The sequence below is a fragment of the Impatiens glandulifera genome, chromosome 3 (assembly GCF_907164915.1).
Source record: "Impatiens glandulifera chromosome 3, dImpGla2.1, whole genome shotgun sequence".
In the NCBI taxonomy this organism is placed as follows: Eukaryota; Viridiplantae; Streptophyta; class Magnoliopsida; order Ericales; family Balsaminaceae; genus Impatiens; species Impatiens glandulifera.
In genome coordinates, this window is record NC_061864.1 from 10,733,390 (window position 1) to 10,755,263 (window position 21,874).

General features: G+C 32.6%; 4 protein-coding genes across 4 annotated transcripts; 3 read left to right on the plus strand and 1 right to left on the minus strand.

The window, feature by feature from the left end:
• The first annotated feature begins 864 nt into the window (after positions 1 to 864).
• Positions 865 to 9,427, plus strand: LOC124932686 (luc7-like protein). The gene is made up of 13 exons (XM_047473354.1): positions 865 to 1,129; positions 1,466 to 1,518; positions 2,770 to 2,938; positions 3,059 to 3,122; positions 3,941 to 4,020; positions 4,146 to 4,287; positions 5,553 to 5,614; positions 6,194 to 6,256; positions 7,314 to 7,372; positions 7,687 to 7,768; positions 8,199 to 8,242; positions 8,584 to 8,814; positions 9,134 to 9,427. Exons 1-13 carry the CDS (start codon positions 983 to 985, stop codon positions 9,150 to 9,152), a joined length of 1,215 nt encoding a protein of 404 aa, XP_047329310.1. The 5' UTR covers positions 865 to 982; the 3' UTR covers positions 9,153 to 9,427.
• A 248-nt stretch (positions 9,428 to 9,675) lies between these two features.
• On the plus strand, positions 9,676 to 10,564 carry LOC124931746. Its single transcript, XM_047472295.1, has 2 exons — positions 9,676 to 10,213; positions 10,379 to 10,564. Exons 1-2 carry the CDS (start codon positions 9,722 to 9,724, stop codon positions 10,454 to 10,456), a joined length of 570 nt encoding a protein of 189 aa, XP_047328251.1. The 5' UTR covers positions 9,676 to 9,721; the 3' UTR covers positions 10,457 to 10,564.
• Positions 10,565 to 13,051: 2,487 nt separating this feature from the next.
• LOC124929495 (beta-amyrin synthase-like) lies at positions 13,052 to 18,605 on the plus strand. The gene is made up of 18 exons (XM_047469871.1): positions 13,052 to 13,447; positions 13,581 to 13,769; positions 13,870 to 13,959; positions 14,041 to 14,229; positions 14,366 to 14,450; positions 14,885 to 15,051; positions 15,399 to 15,587; positions 15,687 to 15,800; positions 15,904 to 16,023; positions 16,106 to 16,228; positions 16,326 to 16,424; positions 16,964 to 17,020; positions 17,096 to 17,142; positions 17,253 to 17,396; positions 17,483 to 17,660; positions 17,745 to 17,825; positions 18,074 to 18,157; positions 18,239 to 18,605. The coding sequence occupies exons 1-18, from the start codon at positions 13,250 to 13,252 to the stop codon at positions 18,374 to 18,376; spliced, it is 2,292 nt and encodes a 763-aa protein (XP_047325827.1). The 5' UTR covers positions 13,052 to 13,249; the 3' UTR covers positions 18,377 to 18,605.
• Positions 18,606 to 19,052: 447 nt separating this feature from the next.
• Positions 19,053 to 20,963, minus strand: LOC124929202 (pentatricopeptide repeat-containing protein At2g15690, mitochondrial). The gene has a single exon (XM_047469503.1). The coding sequence runs from the start codon at positions 20,893 to 20,895 to the stop codon at positions 19,186 to 19,188; it is 1,710 nt and encodes a 569-aa protein (XP_047325459.1). The 5' UTR covers positions 20,896 to 20,963; the 3' UTR covers positions 19,053 to 19,185.
• Between the last annotated feature and the right edge of the window lie 911 nt (positions 20,964 to 21,874).

Genomic DNA, 21,874 nt, shown 5'->3' on the forward strand with positions numbered 1-21,874 from the left:
GATTATTTATTTTCAAAATTTAATTTATCAGACTAAATTTGGACTTTGGGGAAATATTTTATTAAAATTAGGGATTTGGCAAATGGATCTTGCATATCTCACTTAGTATGAGGGGTATATTATGAAAAAACAGAGAAAATAGTTTTGGAACGGTAAAATTAAAAGTTTGTTGGTAAACTTTTGCACAAAAGGACGTACACCTGATGATATTATCTCGAATTTATCCTAATCTAATTTTACACGATTTTAATAAAAAGTTCACATTAAAAAAAATATTAGTATAATAATACAAAGTATTTGATCTTGTTTGAAGATTAATTTTTATGAAATTTGTTTAGGTTTTTTTCAAAAAAAAATTATTGGATTAAAACTGGTTTTTAATTTTTTTTATCAAATTATTATTTCTTTTTACATTTTTATTTAATAATTAATTTATACTTAAAAAAAAGTAAAAAATAATTTTAATATTATAATAAATAAAAAGATTAATTAGATAGATAAATTGATGAACAAAGTATAATATATAAAAAAAACTAACCACGAGGTCAATTACGTTTATCCAATTTTATTTAATATTTTATAAGTAGTAGCTTGTTTGATTTATAATTTTTTTTTAAAAATATATATTTTTTAAATTTTGATTAAAAAATGGATATATATTAATAAATAATATTTTATATTTAATATTTTAAAATGTTAAGAAAGACTCATTAAAAAATGTTATAAAGAATTAAAATAATGATATTGTATTTGATAATTCTTAAATAATTTATAAAGTATCAACCCACACAAGCCAAATTGATTTTTTATTTCTTTGCTGAGGAACCTAAAATAAATTTATTTGATATAAAGTATAAACCCACTGGTGTGTGTTCTAGTCCCATTTTGTGATCAAACCCTATCTGTCTCGTCCGTCCGCGCCAGAAAAGCCAAAATCAAAACCGACACACAGTGAATCGGAGGAGGAAGAGAGCACTGAGAAATGGATGCAATAAGGAAGCAGCTGGACGTGCTTATGGGAGCGAATCGAAACGGAGATGTGACCGAAGTCAATAGGAAGTACAATGATCGTGATATCTGTCGTCTCTTCTTGGCTGGTCTCTGCCCTCATGAACTCTTCCAATTAACTGTATGTACTCCTTTTCTGAATCATTGCTCAATATTCTCCAACTTTTCTTATATATATATATATAATCTGAAGTAATTGAAATGAATATTGCATCTTAGAGTCACGGGCCTTTTCCTTTTCTTTTGCGTGTATTTAGAATCATTTTTGTTATTTACTGGAATTTTAGGCGTTTAACCTTCGAGAAGTTAAACATACTAGAGTATGACAAGGAAAATTTATTTGGAATCACAGGTTCATTGTCCATTTGTTGGTTCCCGGGATCTAAGATAGTTGTATTGAACATGATTTTTTAATCGATATATTAACATTCAGTTTCCTTCTTATGTTTCTGTGCAGAAAATGGATATGGGGCCATGTTCTAAAGTGCATTCGTTGCAGCTGAGAAAAGAGTATCCTTTCTATTGTTGTGATTAGGCAACCACTCTTGTTGTCATGATTTTGTTTTCTTTTTATAAATGTTTACGTCATATTGTCAAATTTTATGACTTTATGAATAAATTTGTATCCGGTTGTCCCTGCAAAAGAAACAAGGACTTCTTTATCATAAGCCCCTTTTCTTTTGTAGAAGAATATGTTCCTGTTCATCATCCACAAGTGTTGGTAGCAAAAAAATAATTGGAGGATTTCATTTTATCTTTTTTAGGAATTGGATGATTTTCTTGAACATGCAAATATTTGGGTTTGACATAAATAATTGGAGGGTTTCATTTGATCCTTTCTAGAGAGTTTGATGGATTTCTTGGAGACACTTTTGATGTAGAGTAAATATCAAGGCGTTAGACCTCCACTGCTGTGCACCTTAAACTAGATCTAAGATGGAAAATGCACTAACTTCTTATGTTGAGCAAAAAGGGGATTGGGTTGAACATGCCTCTTACATCTTAATTCATATATGATATTTATGGTGGATATTCTTGTGTTGCTTCACTTTACTATGTCATTAACAAAAACTTGTTACATTTTCACATTTATTTTGTTTCCAAGCGAGATAGATTAAAATCCACTCGGGTATGGAATGGGGAAACCTTAATCACTTAGCTTCTGAATATTGTTTATGATTTCACTTGCATTTCACTATCACCTTTCTATAGAAAAAGTTCAAAATGTGTTCGTAAATGAATGACTAATTCCAGTTTTTTTTTCAGAGGTCTTGAAATTGAAAAACAAAACATGGTTACTTGGAATAGTTTGCAGCTTGTAGTATTTCAAGGAATTTTCAGTTTCTTTGCAATCTTTATAACCAATATGATTTCAGATTAACTTCAAATGTTCTCTGCAGCTTAATCCTGTTTCTGTTACCCAGTTCTTATTTTCCTTGCTAATTTAGTGCAAAGTTACATTACTGACAATGGAAAAAGGAAGCTTTCAATGGGTTATAAATTCTTGATTTGTTTGGTTGGGTTGGTTTCAATCAGGCTTTATGGAACCTGCCATATCCTAATTTTAATGGCAATAGTCTTTACCAGGTTTTGTTTGGATGATTTTCTTTGATCAGCCAATGTTCTTTCTCTTGCAATTTTAATGATACATGTTCTCTTGGACTGCATCATAATTACCTTCATGAGGTGTCTGGCATTATAGTTCAGATTGTTAAAGTTTTAGGACTAACTTAAAGGTAGGAAACCTTAACTATTCTTTAGATATGAAGAAGTGAAAGAGAAAGGTATAGATAACTATGACAGGGACTTAGAGGATGCAATTGATAGGCTTATTATTGAATGTGAGAGGAAAATCACTAGAGCTCTTAAACGTCTTGAAGAGGAGGATGCCAAGGCTGCCATTGCCATTTCAGTAACTGAGGTTACCCAGGTTAGAATTGAGTTTCTAAGTTACCATGGGATATGTATATTACTTTTCTGTGCTTCATTTTGATGTTTGATTCTGAATTTTAAGGTGGTGATTTTAATTTGTTTTAACTTTAAAATGCAGACAGCAGAGGCCCTCGAGTTATCAAAAGAGATCAAAGAAAAGTTAAAAGAAGCTGAACAGTATGGTGGGTTCATAATTTATGGCCTTCTTCTTCTATATATTGATTGTCAAATTGACAAAGAAAGACTAACTCCACAATGTCTAAGTTTAACTCTCCAGGGGGCTGTGAGGTTTTAATTACTAGGGAGAAGACTTTATGTTTAGTAATGTACCTTGTTCTTGTGGCAGCTGCTATTTGTTTCACTCAATTTGTTCGTTAAAAAGTTTCTGAAAATCATTTTGGGTGAATTAATCAGTTAAATACTGTGTTTACTTAGCTATATGAATCTTGTTACAAGTTTTTGGTTAAAAGGTATTGTTAAAATGTTGTTCAACAGAATAGTAGTCTTGTTGCAACCTTAACTAAGCCGTATTATTTATATCTGGGCAATGCAATTCAAGCTGTCTCCTATTTAGCATTGTATACTATATCCGTGAAGTGATGAGACTTTTGAGAACTGTTTTCTTCTCCTATTCATTCTCTCCATCAAGGTAGAATCTAAAAGAATAAAATTATATATGTCAAATAGGATAACTAATCTCGCGGTCACATGAATACTGAAATAATTTACTAAACTAACACAAAGACTGGACTGAATATGTTAACTAATTATTTAATAATTTTTTTAACATCCCATAGGGCATATATTCTAGTAAGGAATTTCTGAAGAATGTGTCTTCCTGCTTTCTGTAGCAAATTGTTCTGGGGAGCTTATGAAAATAAGTCTGCTCGTTTAGCCATGTTACTATCTGAAAGCCAAGTTCCTATAACTTTGATATTATATAGTTATTTTTTTAAAATGGTCATGTAGGCTTACATCATCTTACGTACACATATTGCAGATCTTGAAGGCAAGACTGATATGAAGATACGAGCTATGGAGATAGTTGAAGAGCTCAGAATAAAGAGAGCTGAAAAACAGGTGTAGTTCTTGTCCTCGCAATGTGACATAGAATACTTGTAAATGCTGTAATTATCTGTATTTGGCTACAAAATTATTTTTTACAGCCTAAAATGTTGCTGAAGGTTTTCTTTTTTTTCCTGCAGTCAATACTTCTTTTAGATGCTTTCAACAAAGACCGGGCTTCCTTACCACAACCGCCTCCCAATGCTTCTATACCAGATGTTACTCCTGATCCGCGTACACAAGAAATGATCAATGAAAGGCTCAAGAAAGCAGAAGATCTGGGTATGTACACTTTTTCAGTGAAGGTTATTCTTTGCATTTATCTCAAGGAGTCGTGTTATATTATATCTGTAGAACTGACCTTTCAACTGCTTGTTGCTTTTGGAAATGATACACAATGTTTCCGCAGATGTACTAATAGCTGACCGATTTAACGTTGAGTTTTTGGTCTTGTATATCATCTGCAGCTATATTGTAGTTTTTGCTGGATTGCATCATGCTTAGTTGACCACTGTAGTTACCCATGTTAGTCTTCTTTTATGCTGCTGGGCAAGCATGGACTAGCCTGATCATTCCCTTTAAATATACAATACACAACAATTCTAGGATAGATACCCTTTCCTAGAATAATGAGATAATTACTTCTACGATAATTATCTTTTAACTTATACATACAGATTAGCAAGATATTATCCTTGTTATGAAATATTAGATTAATCCTAATATTTCTAATTTACCCGGGATATACTTCCACATGAACAATATAACTCCATGTCTTTTATTAGAGCCTGTCCTCCATATTACTTCAATATCACCAGAAGTGCGCTAAGGCCTTATTCACACCTTTGTCATAACTAGATTTCTTTCTGACTGCTGATTTTGTCCATTGGCAACCCTATGGCTTGTAATCTAGCTACTACATTACCATGATTGAAAGTGATCAGTCTAGATCAGTGTCCATCTTTTTACTCAATGATGATTAACAACATTCCAAAAACAAACCACCACTACTTTGCATAGGCACACTAATTTTCTATTTAGGAGTCTCTGAGTCCAACTATTGATGAATCATGGATGATTTGTCAGCTTGGTTATTCCCCATTATCACATTATTTATGCTATCTTATGTTATTTAGTGTCACCAATTCAATGTTGAACTGTTCTAAATTGATTCTACTAGACCAGTTCTGTTTTCTTCTTGAGTTGTATTTATCTTGGTAAAATTCCATGAGTGTTTTCTCTGCTCCATCCATTTCAGTGTCTGTTCAGATTGGTCTGAAGCTTTTTATTTCCCATTCTTTTGGAGTCTGTTCTGGTGCTTTTCATTATTTTATATGCTTGGTATTTCTTCAATCAATTGACGCTTTATCAACAGTTCCATTTAGTGTTTCCCTTGTTCATTAACAGGAAATTGTGAATCTATTAAATATGTTAAATTTCTTGAGTTGTTACCTATCTGTGTTTACATGATAAAACTTTTGTAACAAATTCATGCCTACAATTTGATTCAATGAGTTGGAGCTTATCATGGTTATTATGTTCTTAAGGTGAGCAAGGAATGGTTGATGAGGCACAAAAAGCATTGGAAGAAGCAGAAGCGCTGAAAAAGGTGAAAAGTTTGTCTCTGCATTGTATGCCATATTAATTATGAGTTATTACACTATGTTTTCTACAACAGAGATAGATAAATTCGTTCTTCTCATTTTATTAGAATATAGGTTGTTATATTGAGCATAGAGATACAAAACCTGCTTCCGAGAAACTCTCATTGTTATAGCATTGCATGCTTGCATGACGATGGTTGTTCAATCTTATCTTCTTACATTTAACTTGACAATACTGCATGAATCTAGTTGCTCTGAAGTATGGGGTTCTTGTTTCAGATGGTATAAATATTTGAAGTTCATTTTAAGAAATAAAAAGATGCATTTTGGTTATGAACTACATCAGGTACAACTAACCATATTCACATCTTCTTGTGATTGCTGAATTACTAAATGTGAGAGGTTATGTTTGATGTGATTGTCAGTAGCTATCTTTACATTTTGTCTTGTTTTGTTCTTCTATTTATTACATCTGACACAAGTTTTATCTTTGTTATGTGAATCCTCTTACTCTTCATTGTCTAGCACTTGTTGAGTCAGTTATTTGGCATGGACTTATGTACTAATTCTTTCTTGTTCTTTAGCTGGCTGCGAGACAGGAACCTGTTCATGACACTTCCAAGTACACTGCTGTTGATGTCCGCATTGTGAGTCATTTACTTCACAAGCTATTTATCTCATTCTTGTATGATCTCATTTCCTGTTTAGCAATCAATTATAGAATCCTTTAACCAGTCAAAATTAAGAACCTTTGAAGGAGGTGGAGTATTTAAAGCAGTACCAATGACCATGTGTGCAAGCTCCCTTCTAATGGAAAAGTTAAATTCAATGAAACTTTGGTTCATCCAATGCCTGCATGCCACAGGCATCCTGCTTTCCATGTTCCATTGATTTGGATGTAACTACTATCAAGGAACATATTATATGCAATATTAGTATACTATTGGAAAAATCTTGTTTAATTTCAAACAATAAATATGTTTAACAAACAATTAATTAATAAGATTCGTATGGATCGTGCACTTTGAATTTCGAAGAAGAGGTTCTAAACATGTGTTGTTTGTAAGATTCTTATTCTGATGAGAAGCTATAAATCAAGGAATTGGAGTGCCAGTTCCTTCTTGTGAATCCTTGGTAGCTAGGTCCCAAACTGTCATTATGCACTGACAAAGAGCATGGCATAGGGTTATCAGAGTTATTGAACCCAATAGCATGTCAGCAATAGAGCCATTATACCAGGGGTCAGCTTTAGAGCTGGGAGAGGTGGAGCCAGTTCTAGAATTCATGTCTATCAACTCATTAGGAGGATGTCTGACCACGAACCTAGTTCCTTGTTTGTTTTTCTCTTTACATGATGTATTAAACCTTGTTAGCTAATGTACGTGAACTCTACTCAACAGTTCTCCTTTAAACAACACCCAAGTAAAAAAGGAAACCATCTGTATTGCCTTCTGCTATTAACTGATTCTGATAGACTAACTGTACATTAGGAAATTGTTTAACTCGACATTTTTCTTGATTACTACCTAATTACTTACTAAGGTGAAGGTTACAGACTAATCTGTTTTCTTTTTGAATGTTCAATGGTTCTAGATATCAGATGTTTTCATCATATTACATAGAGTCACATAAAAAAGATACTAAGCTGTGTGATGGAGTCCTAATACATCAGTTCTGACTTTGTTTATTTGATTGTTCTCTCAGACTGATCAGAAACTACGTGTATGTGATATTTGTGGTGCCTTCTTAAGTGTGTATGACAGGTAAAGTTTCTTTATCTACTACTATGAATGTAATCTCATATATTTTCTTAAGGGTGACAAAGAAATAGTGTTAAGGGTTTTAAGTGCTCAGTTTTTGACCTGGCGATTATACCTCCTTTTCACCAGCAGGCTTTTGGGCCCAGTTTTCGAGGATAACATTTTGCAGCTAAAGAATGTGCGTCTTTTCTGGTTTATGCTTGTAGATCATGCTATTATTAGCTAGAAATTATGGGGCAGTTATGTCATATAAGAATTGATTTAAATATCTTTTATGCTATTTAATTTGGCCTTATCATTTTTTAATGTGTTTGCAGCGATAGGCGCTTGGCTGACCATTTCGGAGGCAAGCTTCACTTGGGATATATGCAAATCCGTGATAAGTTGGCAGAACTTAAGGTGATATGATCTTTTTGTGTGCATTGCTGAATTTCTTGTCTATCCATAGGATTATGGAATATTTGACTTGTGTTGGGTAAGGTGTTTTGGACCCGGATGTTGTATGCATATTAGATCATTGTATTCCCGGATTTTGTCTTTCTTTTTTTACATTTTCACATGCATATTGAATTAGTTCCTTAGACAGTGAGTGGGGATTATCAATTTTGATTGTTTTCATTTTTGGCCTGCTTCAGTAGTCAAATAGGTAAAAAGTAATGAATATGATGTTGTATGGAATGTGTGCTTAGCTCTCATGTGTAACTTCCCTTGCAGCTATCAAGCAAATCAGTTTATTGCTGGTTTGCTATTATGGAAGTTTGGGCTATTACTCTTCTATTTATATCATACTTCACTGACTAATACTTTTTTTTGGGTATCAATTTGTTAGGAAGAAAGGAATAACAAGAGGAAGGCATATGAAGAGGATAAAAGGTAATTTGTGAAATCTTGGGCCTTGTTTGATGAAGGATTATATGGATTTAATCCAAATAACCTCTTCTCCCATTATCAATCACTTCATCATTCAAATCATCAACTAAAATACCCATATTCTTAGTTTTGTTATGGATAAAACTATTTAAAATTCCAAGGGCATATTGGACAGTACACACAAAAGTCCAGTTATCTCACATCCCTTATAAAACAGGATTTAAAAATAAAAAATAAAATTGAAACCTTCCTCAAACATGCTCTTAGTTTTCCTTGTTAATCTTCTTCAGTAGTTTTGTTGCTAGTTGTTCTCTGGGTATTTTTGTAATTTCATCTTTAAGCAGATCAAAAGAACAAAGCAGAGAACGCGAAAGAGAATCTAGCAAGGATCGTGAGAGGGGAGATAGTCGCGATCACAGGAGGGATCATGATCGTAATAGCAGGGGGCGTGGTTACGATAGAGATCATTATGATAACGAAAGGGGTAGAGATCAGTCCCGTAGTTACAATTCACGAAGCAGTCACAGATCACGTTCAAGGTCCAAGGAACGAACCAGGGATCATGGTCGGAGCAGGTATATTCTTTTACCATTAAGGATTTTACTATAATGTGTCACATTAAAACAACCCTACACTGAAGTCTTTCTTCTAGAGGGATTAAATGAAACAGATTGATTTTTCCACAGCATACAATTTCCTTATCAATAGTTATCTTTCTTCTATAGGGATTATGATTCTAAAAAAATATACATTTGTTACAAAAAGCAAAATGATCCAAAAACTAATCTACATACCATATAGTAGTACTAGCTACAATATATATGCAACTGTTATTGGACTGCATAATGGAATAGTACATCCATTAATATACATGCATGTGTGTGATTTGTACAGGAGGTATGATCGGTATTAGGATGAAGACTAGAACTTGTCGACTGCTTGGGGATCCGTTGAATCCAAAACTGATAATGGAGTTTGTTTGTTGACTAATATTTGTTTTAAACATGTTATAAATCAATCACCTTGTACTTTGTTTTGAATGGTGGGTGGTTTTGATATGTGTCCTTGAGAACTTGAGATCTTGAATTTGGTTTTTAGATATTGGCATTTGTTTCATCCTTTGGCCCTTCAACTTACTTGACTGTTGATTGATATTATTAATAAGGAAATAATGTGCAACATTGGGATTATTTTTTGCATTTTAGTACTTGTATGAAAATTGGTTATCTCTCTTTCTCTAATAATAGAATACAAAATAAACACATCAATGTTATTTTTATTATCAATAAGTTGAAGAGAAGAATTTAAATTATGATAAAAGATCAAGGGCCTATTTAATGGGTTTGTTTCTCCTACAATTAAAAACAAGAAAGCTGAGGTCATTCATTCTGACTTTCAATTTGTCATGTCCCCCCTTGGTTCTTTTTATAAAGCTAAATAATTTCCTGACCTAAACCCTAGCCCCAAAATCCATTCTTGGAAATGGGTAGTGTCGTCAAGATCATGTTGCAGATATTCTTAATTTGTGTTTCATTGTTATTATCGACATCATCGGCTTCAACAATCTATGACGTGCTTCAATCAAACAGACTTCCGATCGGACTTCTTCCAAAGGGTATCACCAATTTTACCTTTAACTCGTTCACCGGACGATTCGAGGTCCATTTGCAGTCGGCTTGCAGCGCTCAATTCGAGTCTCAAGTTCGTTACGATTTGAACGTATCTGGAATAATCGGATCTGGAAGGATTGGCAATCTGTCAGGCATGTTGGCTCAGGACCTTTTCCTCTGGTTTCCCGTCAAGGACATTCGTATCGATGATCCTGATTCTGGCATCATTTACTTCGATGTCGGCTTTGTTCGCAAACAATTCCCTCAATCTTTGTTCGAAATCCCCAGGGATTGCAAAGCAGATGATCCCAATTCTCCTGCTCCTGAACTATTGATGTTCAAAGAAGGCGGTCGAATTTCTGAGGTGGGTTTATTGAGATTTTCTTTTTTTCAAGAATTTTCAACTGCTCAAAATAAACTTAATATTTTCATATGATTTTCCTCCTAGCTATGGATGTTGTGGGTTTGTTTGGAATAACTGGTTTAAGTTATGTTGTTCTTGGAAAATGATAATGATGTTTAAATGCAGAATGAGGTTGTTCTGAGGCCTAAGGAAGAAGAAGCTGATGAGGAGGAAGAGGAAGTTGTTTATAGGGCATTTTCATGAAATTGATTTTGTTCTTGCTTGAGAGGGAAGGAGGGAGGGAGGAATGCATTATGCATACAAGTTTTTTCTTTTTCGTGGGTAAATTATATAGGCCATAAAAGTAAGAAGAAGATGAACTTGTATGTACATGTTAGTGATAAACCTAATATGTTAATAATATTACATCTTATGTTTCCTTTTATTATATGTCATCGATCATCATGGATGCCTTCATTGTTGTGCAGTAAGTTTTGTATGAGGTTTATAGAAGAATAAATTGGAAATAGTTAATATAGGATAATATAAGATAGAATAAATAATTTGATAGTTTTGTATAAGTTGAATATAGTTTATAATTTAGTATTTGATATATAATATGAATATATTATTAATATTATTTTATATATTTATTTATATTATAAATAATATTATTTATTATTTAATAATTAATATAGTTTTAATTAAAAAAGAAATTATACTATCAATTTTAAATTATATTTATTTAATTTAAATATTATTAATAATTATAATAAAATAAACTTAAAATAAAAATAATATATAAAATAAATAATATTATTTATTATATAAGTAAATATAAAAAATAATAATTAATAAATTATCTTATAAAATTAAATAAATACTATTTAATTAAAAAATTGAATTATTAAAAAAATATACATTAAAAATGATTATATAATAATAATAAAATTAAATAATATATATTTAATTATATAATAAAAAATTATATATAATAGCAATAAAAAGTATAATAAGAAATTAAAAATTAAGTAATATAAGAATCATGTTATAGTTAAGGTATTAATTATTGTTTTATATAAATATATGGTATAAATTATATAAAATATAATAAAATTATAACAAACACCTTTTTAAAACACTCTTATATAGAATATTATTGAATTAAAAAATGTACTTTTCACCAAACACTATCTAGATATAGATATACATAATATATGTGGTCAACCTAATTAAAGACTTACTTATAATAACCTTTCTCCTAAAAATTATTAACTTTTGTGAGACCGTTGTTGAACAAAAACCTTTACATGAAATGTCTATTTCTTTAGAATCTTTATCTATTTCCAAGCCACAAATATTCATACTAAAAACATTTCTTATACCCATTCTTCCCGAATTATAACATTTTAGAAAGAATCACACTCAAAATTGTTATTATTTTATTTATTTATTTAATTGATTATATTATTAATATAATATGATATAAATGATAGTTGTTTAAACATAACGATAAAAAAAATACACCAGTGTTCACTTTATCGCAAAACACGATGAGATTAATCATTTAATAGTAACAATGAAAATATAAACTAAAATATTTATAAAATGAACAAATATAACCTAAGATCTAACATTAAAGAATTCAAAAATATAAAGAAGATTAATGAGTTCACCAACTACCTTCACCAGTTTTCTATAGTTATAATAATAACATTATAAAATAAGTCATTAGTCAATCAACTATCAATTTTATATTATAATGAATGAATTTATTAAATATATTAATAATGTTTACCACCCTAACTTCATTTTTAAATCCCTAATTGTTAATAACTAAGTTAAAGAAGGAATTAGCTAAAGCTTAGAATTTTTAAAGTTGAGAAATGAGATTTTTAATTAAACTAGTAGGATACCTTAAGTTGTACTGAAAAATTAAAATGTTCTTATGTAATTACCAATCGTAATAATTCAGTTATTTCTTCTTTTTTTCTCTTCTTTTTTTCTCTAGAATAAAGTTGCAGAAAGGTTGAAAAAATATTTTTTTTGGCCTTAGAGTGTCCTATTTTTTTTAATTACTTAGATTTGAGTTTATGTTATATTTTGTTTAATGTGACATCTTATTTAGTCGGATGAAGTTTTTTATTTCAAATTTTTTTTATTCAAATAATTCTCTCAATCTTCAGTGGATCATTTGCTGTTCATATCTTCGAAATTTATATAGATTATTTAATTTAGTAAAAAAAATATATTTATATGAAGAGAAAATATATAATATATATATAATTAGAGGAAAAAATAAAAAAAAGAAATTAATTATTAGTTTTTTAATATAGGTAAATTGTATGAATATTTATAAATAAATTATATATATTTATAAATAAATATGTAACAAAACTTTTATGAATCAATTTTTTTATATATATAAGCATGAATTTGCAATATTTTTTTATTCATTTTTATAATTTTACTTTTTAATGTTAGATAATAATTTTTTTTAATGTAAATTTAGTTGTATTTTGTTTAATAAAATATGTTGAATTATTTGATTAAATGTATTAATAATGTTTACCACCTTAATTTTATTTTTAAATCCCGTAATTATTACTAACTAAGTGAAAGAAGGAATTAGCTAAATCTTATAATTATTAAAGATGAGAAATGAGATTTTTAATCAAATACCCTATTTATAATTAATTAGGAATGGATTTAATTAAATCTAAAGTTTTGATTAAAATCATTTGGCTCCAAAGTTTGATTCAATAAGAAAGCCAAGCTTACTTTTTATTTATATATTTCCTTCTTAATTATAGGTGTCATTGAAACATTGATTTCAGTCCCAGTTCTTTCTTCTTCCTTGCAATTTCTTCAGTCAAGCTATCATTCATTATATTTGAAGCTTCCTTCCAGTCTTAGCTTAGCTTTAGCAAGTGCTGCTGAGATTGTGACTGACTGACTGACTGAATTGAAACATTTTCTTTTCAATCGGAACTTTCCTCTCATCGATCAATGGCGGAAGCGGTCTCGCATCATCTCTTTTGAAGCTGAGGAATAATAATGTGGAAGCTGAAGATCGGGCAAGGCGATGGGCCATGGCTGTCTAGCGTCAATAACTTTGTCGGCCGCCAAGTATGGGAGTTCGATCCCGAAGGCGGGACACCCGAGGACAGGGAACAGATTGAACGGATCCGTGATCGCTATCGTAGTAACCGCTCTCAATTCAAATCTCCTAGTGACCTCTTAATGCTCTTCCAGGTCAAATTCTTTCTTTTCTTTTTCTCTTGAAATTTCTATATAAAGCATAAGTTATTTAAATAAATAGTGTTACTATTTAATTTATAAAAAATCACTATTGAGTTGATATTTGAGTTTTTTTGAAAGACACCAGCTTATCAAAGAAAGCGAAATTGACCTGAGCTGCATACCACCAGTAAGATTACTAGCAACAGAAGATATAAGCAGTGAAGCTGCTACAATTTCTTTGACCAAAGCAGTTCGATTAGTCTCTGCTATCCAGTCTATAGATGGCCATTGGCCTTCTGAAACTGCAGGACTCCAAATTCTTATCCCTTCACTGGTTAGTTAGTTAGTTAGTGGTGAAGAAGAAAGAATTTTGAGTTAATTGTTATCAGATTCTGACTTCTTGGTATTAATTAATTAATTATGAATATATTCAGGTAATTGTTCTCTATGTTACTGGCTCTTTGAATACTGTACTATCATCAGAACACAGAAAAGAAATTCTTCGATATGTTTACAATCACCAGGTACTATTAATAAAAAAACACTTGTACCTTGCTCTGATTGTAGATGTATATAAATTGGATTTTTTTTTCTCTGGATACTAGAATGGTGATGGGGGTTGGGGAATGTATATTGAGGGACATAGCACAATGCTTGGTACAGCAATGAACTACATAGGATTGCGGTTGCTGGGAGAAGGAAGTGAAGTTAAGGATGTGACAAGGGCTAGGGCTTGGATACTTGATCATGGTGGTGCAACAATGATTCCCTTCATGGGAAAGATTTTTCTTTCAGTAAGTATAAATATAGAAATCACTTGGGATGTCATTTTGAGAAACAAAATTATTCAAAAGGGAGATCTTTTGATGTTCCAATGGATAGAAGAATAATTTAATGCAGTTTCTTTAACCAATATTTTTTTTAATACAGTTTCTTGGAGTGTATGACTGGGCAGGAAGCATTCCAGCGTCTCCAGAGTTGTGTTTTCTTCCTTCCTTTTTCCCCGTAAATCCAGGTTTTGTTTTGTTTTCTGCTCGCATGTCTCTTGAAGAAAATCTCTGACCACAGTTTGTCTTGATTAACAGAATAGTTTCACTGCTTCTTAAACTTGCGTCGTTTTGATTTATGTACTTCTAAAAATGGCTCAAATTATTTCCCAAGGTCATTACTTTTGGCTAAATCTGTTTAGTTCATGCATCATCTCTACACAATCTTTGTAGTTCCCTGTTCTCAATTGGTTGAAATATCACTTTTAAGTGAAATAGAAACATAAGTTAACAAAAAAAAACTACAAATAGAAAAACTACAAATAGATGTAGTCGGAGCCATTTTTATAAGTTGAGGAAGTAAAAAGAGCCTACCAAATTGATGAGGCAAAATGAAGAGCAAGTTCAGGAAGTAGAATGATAAAATATCTCTATTTCTTACAGACAATAAACACCCATGCAGGACAAATGTTTTGCTATCTTCGTGAAATGTTCATTCCTGCTTCTTATCTCTATGGAAAAAGATTTGTTGGAACAATCACTGATGTTGTAAAATCCCTAAGAGAAGAACTGTACAACATACCTTATAGAGATATCAACTGGAACAAAGCACGCTATTCTTGTCTGAAGGTGGGTGTTACTCCAATTCTCATTGAATCTCATCCCCTTGTCATTAAAGCACATTTGGAAGTGTACAATAATATGTTCCCCAAATTTATAAATAACCCATTTAGAAAAAGTTTTTGGAGCTGAATCTGGGTCTAAGTCAACAATATGTTTAATTAAGTTATATTTCAGCTCATCTATATCAACATTCAAGTGTTTCTAAGAAAATTTATCATTGTTTTCTAGTTATCAATATCTAAAAGTTGGGTATTACTCTAATTATCAATGTTGTTTTATTTAGTAGAATTCTTAATTTTCTATTTGAATAGTTTCTTACATAATGAAGAACCATGAACATATACTTAATGCAGGAGGACCTGTATTATCCCCATCCCTTCTTACAAGATGTTCTCTGGGAAGGCATTTATCGCATTTTTGAGCCTTTGATGAGTTGTTGGCCTCTCTCCAAGTTGAGAGACAGAGCTCTAAGTATTACTATGAAACATATTCACTATGAGGATGAGAACAGTAGATATGTTACCCTTGGGTGCATACCAAAGGTAAGTTGAGAAAAGCTAGTTAAACTTGATAATATTGTTATTACATGCCTCATTGCCTGCCTGAGGCCGTAAATTTTGCGATTACTGTACATTTTACAGATTTTCCATTTGCTAGCATGCTGGGTTGAAGACCCTGCTTCAGACGCCTTCAGAAGGCACCTTGCCCGGATTCCAGATTTTCTCTGGATAGCTGAAGATGGAATGAAAATGCAGGTCTGGTCCACAAAGACTTTGCTGATTTTGTAAAGTATTATTATCCAGAGATACCTTCGGTCAACTATTTGTCTGTTTCTAAAACGTTAGCGTTTTAGTATAGGTTTCTGGTACTCAGGCATGGGATTGTGCCTTCATGATTCAAGCACTTGTAGCGACAGATCTGACCGATGAATATGGGACAACTCTCAAGAAGGCACATGATTACCTGAAACAAACACAGGTCCCTTTTTATCACTTTCTTATGCACGGTTGATTTGTTCAATAAAGAGACATTGTTTCATTCATTAGGCTCCCAAATGCAGATTCAAGAAAATCCATCAGGTAAGTTTCAGGAAATGTATCGGCATATTTCGAAAGGTGGATGGCCGCTCTCAGAACAAGACAATGGTTGGCAAGGTTCAGACTGCACAGCTGAATCTCTCAAGGCAATTTGCTTAACCCTTATGCTTCAATGGTTGTTATATTTATACAAAGGTATATATGTCCTTAGTCTTCTTCTTCTTCTGTAATACAACCTGGCAGGCTGTACTTCTACTTTCAAAAATGCCAGTAGAAACTGTAGGGGCCAAATTTGAGGCTGAGCGATTGTACGATGCTGTTAATATCCTTCTCTCACTGCAGGTTAGATGAATTGATTCTTTAAATCCCTATTATGAAGCATGACCACGTTTCCTGTGGTTTTAAAAGCTGCTCAAACTTGTAATTTCAAACATTTAAATACATTAGACATAGTTGTTATGAACTATGCTATAAATATCCCTTCTATACACAATTTTCAGATATCGATTATTTTGATAAGGATTTGAGTTGAGTGTGATTTCTTTCTTGTCTAGTTCTTCGTGGTATCTCGTCTAATTCTTCTATGGCTACTTATCCTTATTCGTGGCTACTATCGTGATTATATCTTCTTATTCCTCTCATCCCCTTCTAGAATTGTGTTCTTCATCGGTTACGAAATCAAGATGTTACACTTTCCAACATTGTTTCTACATTTTAGCGAATCAACTTATATATCTAGTACTTCAAAGTTCAAATTACAGATATTTTCATTTGGTTTATTTAACATTTATTTTTCAAAAACTTGACTAGGTGTTCATATGGCCTTTAATGTTCACATGTCCTTTTCTTAATTTTTCTCCTTGGAATTACATCTTTTCTAGAGCAAGAATGGCGGTTTTCCAGCTTGGGAACCTGCGAGAGGACCACCCTGGCTCGAGGCAAGCTTTCGACATTATCCTCCTTTCTCCTCCTCATCATCAACTTTTCACTAACAAAATTATGATTTTCTGTAGTTTTTCAACCCATCACATGTTTCTGGAGATGGTGTTATTGAACATGAGTAAGATTTTAACTTCTTTTTTCTGAGAAAAAGTAAGATATTAACTTGTTAGTTGCTGATGTTGAAACAATTTGATTGATGTTATATATTTTGGACGTTTGTTCTTTTAGGCACACTGAATGCACTTCCTCTGTGATCCAAACCCTTGTATTGTTCAAGGATTTATATCCATTGCATCGAAAAGGAGAAATAGAAGATGCAATTGCAAGAGCAACACGTTTTATTGAAGAAAAGCAACTGCCTGATGGTTCTTGGTGATGAAAAGTTTATTTCTGTTTCTATTTTTTTCTTCTTCTTTAAGAGTGCTTGTATTGAATTCTAGTGTCATATAATTTTACAGGTATGGATTTTGGGGTATTTGCTTCGTTTATGCTACATGGTTTGGACTATCTGCATTGAAAGCTTCTGGGAAGACATATGAAAATAGCTTAGCTGTTCGTAGAGGCTGCGAGTTTCTGCTTTCTATTCAAAACAGTGAAGGTGGTTGGGGAGAAAGCTTCCTTTCATGTCCAAATAAGGTACCGGGGAGCCAACAAAAATGAAAATCAGATAATTCATATCCATTCCTTTGCGCATTAATCTAGTTATTGTTTGTTTAACAGGAATATGTGCCGCTAGAAGGTGACCGAACAAACTTAGTACAAACTTCCTGGGCAATGTTGGGTCTCATTTGTGCTGGACAGGTTATTTCTCTTAAACAAATTAGGAACAAATAGGAATGTCTGTAACCATTAACCAACCAAACAGTATAAACAAAGTGTTCCTTAGTAAATAGACTAGAGTTAAATGGAACAGGCCATAAACACCCATTTAGTCCAAAATGCAATTTGGAAACTGCCTATTTTTCAGTCAAATGTTGTTTTCTTCTTCTCCATACTTATTATTATCCCCAAGTTGTTTATATAATGGTTGTAAAATTGTCACAAATCAGGCTGAAAGGGACCCAACTCCTTTACATCGAGCAGCAAGGCTTCTAATCAACTCACAGTTGGAAAGTGGTGAATTTCCTCAACAGGTAAATTGCCTACAAATCTCTAACTCTAACATAATAATAATAATGATAATAATAATAATAATGTGTGGTGCAAAATGACAGGAAATAACTGGTGCTTTCTTGACAAATATTATGATGAACTTTGGAGCATACAGAAACATATTCCCTATGTGGGCATTAGGTGCATACCGTAAAAATGTGTTTTGTCAATCCAAGAAGAATATAGAATCAACCCCTTAAAGCTCACTTCTCCTCTTATTTTCTTTCTTTCCACTTTTTTTATTTTAATTTTCAACTTCAATAAAAACTTCATTATTATATATATATATATGACAATCATGCATTTTTTTTTATAATTCTGTGAACCAGGAAAGTTGTTATGTCTTGGCAAAGCAAATCTATTCACTTTGGACGTCTGTTTTAGCTTTTTTTCTTTTCTTTTAAAGTATGTAATTAACATGTTAAGATACTTCTTTCTTTCTTTTTTTAAATGCCAAAGTAATCAAATAAAGTATATTTTTATAGTCTACTACTCTCTAAGCAAAAATAAATAAAAAGACAAACAAAGAACAAAAACATGGAAGATCAATACTTCAATATCCCATTAGACTATTCAATTCATCCTTAAAATTACTTATTTTAAAATAATATAAAATATATTTCTTCTCATAATGTTTATTTTACACAATTAAACTCATTTCATTAACCTGCGTTAAGTGTTATTTGAAAATTAACAAACTGATCATTCAAATAACCCTGGTTCAAACAAGGCCTAACTTTAAATGGATGGATCTAAAGATAAAGTCTAGTGAAAGCACTTGACTGAAAACAAACATATATAATATACAATTACTCCATCAAAAACAATATATGGGATCAAGAGTACCTTACAAAACCATATGGGATCATTCTTTACCTTAAATATTTAAGGAAATATAAAGATTTCGTAACTAATTAGAGCAAAACGATCAAACTTCTTGTCTCAGAAACAATAATAGACTATTGTTTGACACTTTCACAAACCAAGCAGGGTTTGATCTATAAGAACATTACCAGTAATCCCCACAAGAGCATTTCCCCTCCTTAAAATGATGAAATCTTTTGTTATCCCTAACAATCAACTCTCTTCCAACAATCCTCGACATGATCTTGATCGCATTATGGCAATCACCACATATTCTAAGATTCTTTATAATCCTCAGAGGCATTCTCGCAGGCGTACTTATCAAACCATACGCAATCGCCAAACGTTCACTATGATAGAGCAAAGCTTGCTCTTTCGCTTCCTGATCAATGTCGTGAAGAACATATCTCGTGTCCGGAACATACCCTTCTTCCTTTTTCGATGCCCTTATCTTCTCCTCGTCCCTGTAAAGTGTGGGGCTTCGAACTTCGCTTAGCTTGTTTTTACCCTCCAGCATACTGATAAGCGATTGCTTCTTTGGCGGAGGTGTAGGAATCTTTTTGGGATTCGCCTTTGATGGGTCTAAACCCACGAGTAATTCCTCCACATGATCTTCTAGATCGATGTCACCATGAATTCGTGCGTAGTTTCTTAAAGCTTCCCAAATTTCAATTGTGGGCTCGAAAGGTAGAGTTTCGATATATTTCACAACTTCGGTTAGATGGCCAGAGTGTCCGAGTACATTGAGAAGTCCTATGTAGTGATCGATCCCAGGGCTAATATCGTACTCATTCTTCATGGACTCGAAATGTATAAACGCTTCTTCTATAGCTTCCGCACTAGCACAAGATGATAAAATGGCGAGAAAAGTTTGCTCGTTTGGTTTCAAACCCAAAGTTCTCATTTTTTCATATAGGGCCAATCCTTCATCACCCAATGAGTTCGTTGCGTAACCGTTGATCATCAAATGCCATGAATCCATATTCCTTTCAGGCATATGATCGAACACCCTAATGGCGTCGGTCATACTTTCACAATTCGAGTACATTTCAATTACCTTGTTGTTTAGTTGGAGGTCTCCTCTGATCTTTGAACGCAGAAAGTAATCGTGCACTTTCTTAGCATCCTCAAGCTTCTTTGACTTGGAACATGAACTTAAAAGGGCCTCAAAGCATTGGGCATCTGCTGGGACATCTTTATCGAGTAGCTCAAGAACTTCCTTGATCTTTCCCTCGTGGCATAAGCTCAACAAATCAATAGAAGCAGGTGACCGAGGTGGGCTTTGGTGATTAACCGCCTGCTGATTGTTGTACGGATTAGGGGTGCCTTGTTGTGGGTATGATTGATTGGGTTGGTTAAAGCCTCCCGTGTTCCGATAGTTTGGACTCTGGCGAGGGATTTGGTTTTGCTGATAACCTTGATTGTACTGATTTGGCCCGCCATATTGCTGACTCGAATTCGAGTTATCATATTGTGGGTTAGCCTGAGTCTTGAAGTTAGGGTGAGTCGATTGGGTATTGCTCCAGTTAGGATAGTTTTGATTCTGGTAACCCATCAGATTATCAGGGTTTTGGTTTGGGGTATGGAGTCGAGTAGAGGGATTCCATTGATTAGGGTTTCTCTGGTCGTGGTAAAAACCCTTGTGAGAATCATCCGACGGTTGTTGGGGTCTGTAAAACTCATTAGGCATGGGAGAAGCTGAGGAGGTACTTAGAGACTGAGGACGAAGACAAGGAGAGAAAGAAGGGAGTGTAAACCTGGGCGTTGATCTTGAAGAGTGCAGAAAACGTGCTTCCATTACAGGAGTAGTGAGAGAAGAAGTTCGAATTCGACGAATCGCCATCAATGACGCCATCTGTGAGATGATGAATGAGAAATTATGAAGTTAGTTCTTCCTGGTTCTTGAGAATACAAAGAAGATGCAAATTACGAAGAAAAATGAAAAGAGTTCTGAATTAGGGCAAAATTAAGGCCTTTTTGTTTTGGGCTGAACAATGAACGGCCTGTTTGTTTACGCAATCAGAAGATTTCACAGTGATCCATAATATATGGGCCTGCAATCGGGCCCAACTCGAAACCGGCTGCCGCGGCCTTCCAAAAAGTCCAGACCGCGCGTGTTGGCATTAAGTTTCAGACGAATAAAATAAGAATGTGTAAGTTTTTAAAAAACGATTTGCAATTTCACTAATTAATATTTATTGGAGATAAATTCATCTATATATATATTTAGTAAGAACTATGTGATAATATCTAATTAATTAAAAAATAAAAAATTATTAATTAGTAACCCGTTCACTCTTTCAAATTCTCTCCCTATCATTTTGAGGTGATTAAGTAAGTGTTTATTTAAATAAATTTAGTTTAATTAAAAAAATATTAATATGGATGAGTAGGAATGTTTTTATGATGAATTAAATGATAAAAAAAAATCAATCCATCAATCAATGTGCCTTAATTTTAAAAACAAAATCTACAAAATGATTCAGCCTTTAAAAAAAAAGGAAATTTATTATTTAATGTATTATGTTATTAACTCTTTTATTGTTTGACCACATAATATTGATGGAATATTCACTCTTAAATTAACATATCACATTAGTCATCTATGGAAACTTCCTTTCTTTGCCCCACCTAAAGTGCAACATTTCATATTCTAAGTGAACAAATTTCATATTTGGTGTTTAGAAACAAAGCCAAGATTTCTTACCTTGACACAGTATCCTACAAGTAAGTAGTATGCAACATTTTCACCCCTATTGGATATCAGATAAGGACACATTAATGCTTTTTGGGATTGAACATATAAATTTGAGGCAAGTTATTCACATTTCACA

Bases quoted from the DNA above. Each gene is read 5' to 3' on its own strand.
- LOC124929495 (XM_047469871.1), top strand. From the start codon at position 13,250: ATGTGGAAGCTGAAGATCGGGCAAGGCGATGGGCCATGGCTGTCTAGC. The intron at 14,230-14,365 runs GTAAGTATAAAT...TTTTTAATACAG, and splicing joins TGGGAAAGATTTTTCTTTCA to TTTCTTGGAGTGTATGACTG. The intron at 15,052-15,398 runs GTGGGTGTTACT...TACTTAATGCAG, and splicing joins CACGCTATTCTTGTCTGAAG to GAGGACCTGTATTATCCCCA.
- LOC124931746 (XM_047472295.1), top strand. From the start codon at position 9,722: ATGGGTAGTGTCGTCAAGATCATGTTGCAGATATTCTTAATTTGTGTT. The intron at 10,214-10,378 runs GTGGGTTTATTG...GTTTAAATGCAG, and splicing joins AAGGCGGTCGAATTTCTGAG to AATGAGGTTGTTCTGAGGCC.
- LOC124929202 (XM_047469503.1), bottom strand. From the start codon at position 20,895: ATGGCGTCATTGATGGCGATTCGTCGAATTCGAACTTCTTCTCTCACT.
- LOC124932686 (XM_047473354.1), top strand. From the start codon at position 983: ATGGATGCAATAAGGAAGCAGCTGGACGTGCTTATGGGAGCGAATCGA. The intron at 4,021-4,145 runs GTGTAGTTCTTG...TTTTTCCTGCAG, and splicing joins TAAAGAGAGCTGAAAAACAG to TCAATACTTCTTTTAGATGC. The intron at 4,288-5,552 runs GTATGTACACTT...TATGTTCTTAAG, and splicing joins CAAGAAAGCAGAAGATCTGG to GTGAGCAAGGAATGGTTGAT.